At 32.9% G+C, this 8,668-nt stretch overlaps 2 protein-coding genes across 2 annotated transcripts in view; both read left to right on the forward strand.

Moving 5' to 3' along the window:
• The window catches only part of LOC128169394 (laminin subunit alpha-3-like), a 45,909-nt gene extending 39,782 nt beyond the window's left edge, over positions 1-6,127 (forward strand). The window contains 8 exon segments of the mRNA XM_052835545.1: positions 1,233-1,346; positions 1,713-1,826; positions 2,936-3,049; positions 3,413-3,526; positions 3,773-3,886; positions 4,567-4,680; positions 4,861-4,980; positions 5,967-6,127. Coding sequence (XP_052691505.1) covers positions 1,233-1,346; positions 1,713-1,826; positions 2,936-3,049; positions 3,413-3,526; positions 3,773-3,886; positions 4,567-4,680; positions 4,861-4,980; positions 5,967-6,112 — 950 coding nt within the window. The 3' untranslated portion in view covers positions 6,113-6,127.
• On the forward strand, positions 6,127-8,066 carry LOC128169393 (uncharacterized). The gene is made up of 2 exons (XM_052835543.1): positions 6,127-6,689; positions 6,809-8,066. Exons 1-2 carry the CDS (start codon positions 6,256-6,258, stop codon positions 7,887-7,889), a joined length of 1,515 nt encoding a protein of 504 aa, XP_052691503.1. The 5' UTR covers positions 6,127-6,255; the 3' UTR covers positions 7,890-8,066.
• The last annotated feature ends 602 nt before the right edge of the window (positions 8,067-8,668 follow it).

Consider the following 8,668-nt stretch of genomic DNA (forward strand, 5'->3'; position numbering starts at 1 on the left):
TAAACAGCTGTTATATATAATACCCGAGTGCCTTTTCCGAATATCATAAATCATGGTATTGTTCATGCAATTCTTAGATGTTGACGAGTGTCTGACCAATGCTTGTGAGAACGGAGCACTATGTATTAACACTTGCAGATCATTCATCTGTAGTTGTAAACCCGGATGGGAGGGTGACCTCTGTGATCAAAGTAAGATGCTATATCTGTTTCGTTTTATATATAATTCCGTGCACATATTGTAACAATTAACCGTTAAGAACAGTACCGATCAAACCCAATCTAACACCAGAGCAGACCAACTAAACCTTGGGTTCTTCCGTTGACAACCAGACATTAGGACGAATCAAACTTCATAGTTTAAACACATCTACATATATATGTCTGATATATCAAAAAGTTTGGTTGTTCTAGTCCTAATCGTTGATGAAATCTCGTGGAAAAATGTTATAGACCCGGGGCAGGACACAACGACAGGAACTATTTTTTTTAAGTGAAGAGAACTCTTCAAGGTATTTTCATTATGTAGCATTCCTGAAAACACGAGGAAAATATATCCAATTTGCCCTGGGTTGTTCTGCCGGCAAAACGGGTAAAATAAAAAGAAAAAGGCTTTCCACATGAAACAGGAAACCTTAATAAGACAAAAAAGATCGAAACCGTTTAATTTTCATTAAATAACATTCATATGCATGAAACTACAAAGTCAACTTCAATTGCTCAAAAGTAACCTCTTTTTGTTTGTTTGTTTTTGTTTTCTGTGTTGTTTCTTTAATGATTGTACATGTAATAGGAAAACAAGAACATTAAAAGGAATTAGTTATTCTTATTCGGAAACTATAATTACAGTAAACGTATGTTTTCAGATATCAATGAATGTGAAAACAGCCCATGTCAGAACGGAGGACGGTGCACTGACAGTGAGGGATCATTCACTTGTAGTTGTACTGACGGATGGGAGGGACAAGTCTGTGATCAAGGTTTATCATTATGTTTATCATTTGATTCTCATTTAATTTGATAACTATCCTAGTGAAAGTTAACATTAGTATAATGTATACAACACCAATTTAAAAGTGACAAAGAATACTTTGCAGATTATATTGACATTTCATATATAATGTTCCAACAATTGTTATGACCGATGATCAAAAACTTTATTTAAAACAGCAGATGCATGTAAAACGTAAAATCATTCTACAGTTATGATTGATCATTGCATGACAATTTTAGATGTTGATGAGTGTCAGACCAATCCTTGTGAGAACGGAGCACTATGTAACAACACTTGCGGATCATTCATCTGTAGTTGTAAACCCGGATGGGAGGGTAACCTCTGTGATCAAGGTAAGATACCGTTTCTACTTTTTATGCATATAATAACGCGAATTTATCGACACAATTTGCCATTTAGTAGTTAGTAAGAACTTTGATTAAAGATTTAAAAAAAAAATAATTGTACATGTAATAGGGAATTTCTTTGCAAGAAAAATATGTTGATACATGTACCAATAAGACGGAACTGATTAAAAAAAAAGACTCGGCACAAAAGTGACATCCATTAGCCTGAAACTAGAATTCCATCTTCGTTTGTTCGAAAGAAACTTTTTGAGGTTTAAGGGATTGTAAAAGTAAAACAACAAAAACATTCGGAACATGAATCAGTTATTATACATACAGAAACTATATGATTGTGAACTTGCTTTTTGCCAGACGTCTATGAATGCGACAACAACCCTTGTCAGAACGGAGGACGGTGCACTAACAGTGAGGGATCATTCTCTTGTAGTTGTACTGATGGATGGGAAGGGCCTGTTTGTGATCAAGGTAGTCTAAATATGAATAAAAAATATTCGTTCTTACGATTGTAGGTGAAATAATGATATATTTACATTAATTGTAGGAAAAAGTCATTTAGAATAGCTAATAATTACAATGCACCAATTCAATCTTTAGTAGAAATGCTATATAGAAAGTTATAATTTTTGTCAAATGTTAATAATTTAAATAAAAAAAAAACGGATAAAAAAACTTGATTCATGAACTTTATTACTAAAACCCAACGATTGCATAAAATTAAAAGAAGATAATTCCTAGCAGTACTGAGTATACAAACTGAATAAATCCAAAAAGTCAGATTTAACAAACGGGCTTAGTTTTAAAATTGGAAACGCTGGCCACTCTGTGTACAACTGAAAACTTGTCAAGGTTACAAACACCTTTAATTCACTCCTTATAAGGGAAATTTCCTCTGTTTGGCTAAAAGTCTATTTTTGTTTTAGCTTAATTCCATAAAATAGTAGAAATATCGAATATTATGTAATTAATAATTCATTTCACAAATAATTTTTATGTTTAGAACAAATTTCACGCATGACATTGAACTTTATAGCATTTCAAATTTGAGAACTCAAACCCTAAGTAAACAACACCCTTAAGCATATTTTATTGTTATTACGATTATGTTTTGTAATGCAGTTTCCTCCCCCAAAAGGTAAACCTTTTCAGGAAAGGAAATATAATATTTTATTAGTTAAATGAAAATACATTAGTTATTAAAGTTACACGCAACACTGAGTAAATTGGATTCGAAGAAAAAAAATCAAATGATCTTCTCACAAATTTTGAAAAAAAATAAAAAAGGAGTTAGCAATTTACATTCGGACAATTTTAAAATTTGAGGTTATTTATAATTTCATTCTCATTTTATATGATAACTTTCCTTGTGTAAGTTATCATTAAGATAACCCATAGAATAACCTACAAAAGCCAAAGTAAAATAATATCTTGCAGAAATATAGAGACCTTTTATACACAATATACCTAAACTTGTAATTACAGAGATCGGAAACTTATCTATAAATAACAGATACATGTAACCCGCGAATACCTTCTACGATTGTCATAAATCATTGTTTTGTTCATGCAAATCTTAGATGTTGACGAGTGTCTGACAAACCCTTGTGAGAACGGAGCACAGTGTAACAACTTTTACGGATCGTTCAGCTGTACTTGTAAATCTGGATGGGAGGGTCAAGTCTGTGATCAAGGTAAGATACTGCCTCTGTTTTGTTATGTAAATAATGCCGTGCATGTATCCATACAATTTGCCTTTAAGTAGTTAGTGAGAAATCGGGTTGAAAGAATTATGGTTATGTTACAAAGAATTTATTTCCAAGAAAAATAAGTTAACATCAATAAGACGGAACAGATAAATTATCCAAAAAATGAAACCAGCACAAAGTTTTATATCATCAGCCTGAAATCACAAAGTCCATTTCTTTTCGGAAGCAGCCATTTTGTTTTAAATTGTTATGGTTTAAGATATTGTAATTGTTTAAAGAAAACATTAGAAGCACGAATGAGTTACTGTACAAACAGAAACTATATCAATAGTAAACTTACTATTCCAGACATTGATGAATGTGACAACAACCCTTGTCAGAACGGAGGACAGTGCACTAACGTTGATGGATCATTCAGTTGTAGTTGTACTGATGGATGGAAGGGATCTGTGTGTGATCAAGGTAATCTAAAAGAAATAAATAAAAAGTTAGCTTTCTTATGGTTTACAGGGGATTTGCTAATATATTCATAATGAATTGTAGAAAAAAATATTTGAAGTAAGCTGATATTTTTAATGAAACATTTCAACCTTGAGTAGAAATATTTTATGAAAAATTCTAAGTGTTGTCTAGCGTACAAATTACATATAATACGCGAGAGCCTTTTACGGTTGTCGTAAATGATGGTATTGTTCATGCAATTCTTAGATGTTGACGAGTGTCAGACCAATTCATGTGAGAACGGAGCACTATGTGTCAACACTTGCGGATCATTCATCTGTAGTTGTAAACCCGGATGGGAGGGTGACCTCTGTGATCAAAGTAAGATACTAATTTTCTTTTGTTTTTATATAACTCCGTACATATCTCGAAAAAATTTACCGTTTAGTACAGTATCGATCAGATTGAATCTAAAATCAGAGCAGACAAACTCTCAGGTTTTTCCTTTGACAACTAGAAATTCGGAGAAATTAAACCTAATAGTTTAAACACATCTAAAGATTTATGTCTGACGTATCAAAAAACGTTTGATTGTTCTAGTTCTACCCGTTGATGAGATCTCATGGAAAAATGATATAGACGCGGGGCATGACACAAACGACAGGAAATATATATATTTTTTAAAGTGAATAGAACTCTTCGATGTATTTTCATTATGTAGCATTCCTCAAACTCGATGAAAATATTTACAATCAGTTCTGCGTTGATCTGCCGGCAAAACGGGTAAAATAAAAAGAAAAAAATTACTACAACACTATGAAACAAGAAACCTAAATAAGACAAAAAAGACCAAAAATGTTTAAATTTCATTAATTAACATTCATCTGCATGAAACTACAAAGTCAACTGCAATCGCTTAAAAGTAACCTCTCTTTGTTTTTGTTTTTTGTGCTGTGTTTTGTTTCTTTAAGGATTCTACTAGTAATAGGAAAACAAGAACATTAAAACGAATAAGTTATTGTTTTTCGGAAACTATAATTACAGTAAACTTATGTTTTCAGATATCAATGAATGTGAAAACAGCCCATGTCAGAACGGAGGACGGTGCACTGACAGTGAGGGATCATTCTCTTGTAGTTGTACTGATGGATGGGAAGGGCCTGTTTGTGATCAAAGTAATCATAATGCATGTGATAAAACTCTACTGTCTATTTAAAGAATACCACAAGAAACCTATGACAGTTTTATCCACAATATACTCTTTAATGATCAACATCAATATAATAAACAACAAAGTTATTTGTAAAAACCTTAAAAACGAAGTGTGTTTAAAACCAGTGTATGTTTTCTACAAGTTTTAGATGTCAATGAATGCCTGACAAACCCTTGTGAAAACGGAGGACAGTGTATGAACACAGTTGGATCATTTAACTGTATTTGCAAACCTGGATGGGAGGGTGACGTCTGCAATCAAGGTAATACAAGTTAGATTGTGCTGATATATTTTGTTCAAGCGCATTCTAATCAAATGGCAATATGTGTAATAAATCCAGCTTACAGTTTCATATGATATATATTCACCTTTTCAAGTTATCATTTCCAACCTTTTAATACATTAATTTATATATAAACAGCTTAATAAAGACATGAACCGATACATTTGGAAATATTCAAATTTCCAACAAAAACCTAACAATAAAAATCGTTTTACATTAGAACAGAAGTCTTCACATATATGTCTGCTATTAAAAAAATACACTTTACTGAAGATGCACAATATGCTGAAAATTTTACTTTATATTATAATATAATTTAATTCTGGTTGTAACGCGCCTTCTGATTGGCCAAAAACAATTTTTATATCGTATAAAGAATGTAAGACTAACGTCAAATACGTATCAATACGCTATGTTTGAATTTTGTAAAATTTAATGTCATTTAAAAGGTCAAATGACCATTTTTATATACAATGAAGAGTAAAAACAATAAATTATAACCAATAAATTTAAAATCTATTAGTTTTATACGATATAAAATGGTTTGGAACTGTTTACGCTTTTTATAGACCGCTTTGCATTAAATATTGAATTCATTCCTTAAATGTACCCAGGTGTTTATTTTTTTATTTTGCATATACATAATTTTTATCTAAATTAGCTTCATAAAAGATTTATTGTGAATTCGAAATGCCAGTTACATTTTCTGTAATTGATATATTTCATTTAATTGTTTTTTTGAATATATAATAAATATTAATATTTAAACACAGATAAGGCCAGTCATTTGGAAATAAAGCTTAATTTTTTTTTCGTTTTGACCATAGGCAAAATAGTAAGATTCTAACTAATTTCATAAAAAAAAAAAGAAAGACAAAAGCATTTGACGCAATGCACGTAAGAATTATATACGACCTTTGGGCCACAATGTTGATTTTTCCTCTGAAAGACACTTACTAATTCAGATACATTTGAATGTGGTACCAACCCTTGTCAAAATGGAGCACAGTGCCTTAACAATGAGGGGTCGTTCATATGTAGCTGTGCAGGTGGATGGAGCGGACCTCTCTGTGATCAGGGTAAAGTTTTAAAAAGTCTGCATGCCATATAAGTGTGTGGGTCACTTAAAACTTGTTCATAATTTAGGCTGTATATACCAATAGATAGCAGTGTATAGTTGCATATTGTATTATATGTACCTCAACCACTGACAAACTTAAAAAGAACATTTTAAGAGATATTGGTAAGAGTACGATGATTTATTTTCAGTTGCAATCGGTCAGCGTGAAATTCAACTTGTACAAGATGTATAATTCTTTTGTAATAGGATGCAATGGAGGATGGACAGCCATCGCTAAAACTGGTGCTGACGGAACAGAAATATCTGGAAGTAAACGAGACCTTGTCGATCGTCTTGTAGCTGGAGATGAGATCAGAATTTCATTGAACGATAATAAATATTTAACATCGATACAGTCAGCAACCTTGACTGAAAATGAAAATGTTTGTGTTCAAGCTCTTTTCCAACTTAGTCGCTCGGCTGTATATGACAACTTCGATAGCGATATACACTGGGAGTTTTTAAAAGTATGTACAACTGGCACCGTCCATATTTCTAAATGGTCCGTTGGTGAACATACCAATAAGGGCCGAGAAACATCAACATCTGATGTCGTATGGTATGTGAGGTACGTATCAGGGTAAACTTCGATATTATGCATGTTTAAAAAATGAAAACTCTAATGTTTTTTTTTTTCACTATCGGAGTTTGAATTTAAAAACATTGATGTTTTAAATCTAATTCCAGATCACAGACCGGTCAGAAACGTGTTTTTTGCAATACGTATACAGGCGTGAGGATATGCGGTGACAAGTCGGAGTTGGTGCACGCAGTATACCTTGGCGCTAGTGTTCAAATTGTAAGCCTAAGTGATGGATTCATAACCAAAATCACAAGAGTTGAAGTGTCAAGTGATAGCGCGTCTGTATACGGACAATACCCATGGCGTCTTGGACAATTGAAAATAGGCTTTTATCCAAATGTTTTTTGGCTGTTAACGATATGGTCAACTACAGGCAAAATTCAAAATTCTGAATGGCTTGTTGGGGAGCATAGTAGGCGCCGTATTAATTATGGAAATAGTGACAACATGGAGTGGCTTGTGGATGGTTGCTGGACACGGATTTATAGTCATGACGGATTTGGACAAAAAATGTCTGGTTCTTTAGAACTGCTTGTTAAAGCTGTTTTGGCAGGCAAAAGAGTCCGAGTAAAGATAAATTCGTATATAACAGAAGCAGATAATCTTTATGTAAGGAATGGTCAGGTTTCTGCTCAACTTTTAGGACAATATTCAAAAAATGCTGCATATGAATTTCCAACTGATGTGTATTGGGTCTGGCAAATTGCATCAACAACAGGTGATGTCGAAACAGTGAGGTACAATATTGGAAGCACTGTAAACAAAATGACGTCGAATGACAAAGAATCCATTACGTGGTTTGTTGAATCTAGACCCTGGTCAAAGGTACTTACCACTTCTAGCTCTGGCATTGCTACATATGGATCTAAAGCTAACCTGATTTCTTCTCTACAACGTGGATATTTGCTTCGTTTAGTAGTTTACGAAGAAGAAGATTCTTATAGCATTATAGAGGCTGATAACATATCCATTCCAAGCTCTGAAGTCGCAGTACAGTCTGTAAGGTATATCAGCGATGAAAACGGAAGTGGGGGGATTCCGAGGCGGTTTAAGTCCCCTGCCTATTGGAAATTTACTTTGACGTCAACAAACGGAAACCAGCAGGCTGCTTGGTGGAAGGTTGGGGAACACTCGTCACTTCCGGCTACCATAGAAAATTACCAAGTGGATTGGATTGTAGGTTAAGAACCAAGTTTAGAATTTTAATTTTATACCTTGATATCAATTTTTGTTCAAAATTGCGTGACGATTAACTAGGAATAAACGGCTTGGTCAGGTTATACGTGTACTATTGAACAATCAATGTCACGATCTTTAAAACATGTGAAAATGGAAATGTACACTGAATATAAATGTCATGAAATAGCTGCATTTTTTTTATTGTTGATGAAGACCTATATATGAAACACAATAAAACACTTCATATTTTATTGACTCGCTACGAATTTATAGAGGTTTACTTACTAAAGAACTTTCATTATGGAATAAAAGGGCATCTTCAGGATGATTTTCTGCGAAATAAGTCTTGTGCTTTCTCTCCTACTGGTCTATAAAAAAAATTGGTCCACAAAAACACTCTTATAATACAAAAAATAATCATATATTTAAACTTTAAAATTCCGTTTCATAGAAACAGTCATTAATCGTTAAAAAAAGTCAAACCCTAACTTTTTTGCTATTAAGTTTGACTGTTAGCTCAATAGGAACTACACTTAAGTCGCATAACTGTTAACTACATCTTAAACAACGTCGCTTCATCGCTAATACTTTTACTTTCACCTAGAGCCAGGTGATAGTAACTGAAATCGTTTTATTAAATTGTCCCGCCATCGGCTTACATATACCGATTTGTAAAATCTTATAAAGTATATGTTTGACAAATACATGTACAAGTTCGGTTATTTTTTAAATGAATAACGGTATTATCAAATTCAGGGGAAATATCATCAATTGAATCTGTAAAT

The sequence above is a fragment of the Crassostrea angulata genome, unplaced genomic scaffold (assembly GCF_025612915.1).
Source record: "Crassostrea angulata isolate pt1a10 unplaced genomic scaffold, ASM2561291v2 HiC_scaffold_126, whole genome shotgun sequence".
Taxonomy (NCBI): Eukaryota; Metazoa; Mollusca; class Bivalvia; order Ostreida; family Ostreidae; genus Magallana; species Magallana angulata.

Bases quoted from the DNA above. Each gene is read 5' to 3' on its own strand.
- LOC128169393 (XM_052835543.1), top strand. From the start codon at position 6,256: ATGATTTATTTTCAGTTGCAATCGGTCAGCGTGAAATTCAACTTGTAC. The intron at 6,690-6,808 runs GTACGTATCAGG...ATCTAATTCCAG, and splicing joins GATGTCGTATGGTATGTGAG to ATCACAGACCGGTCAGAAAC.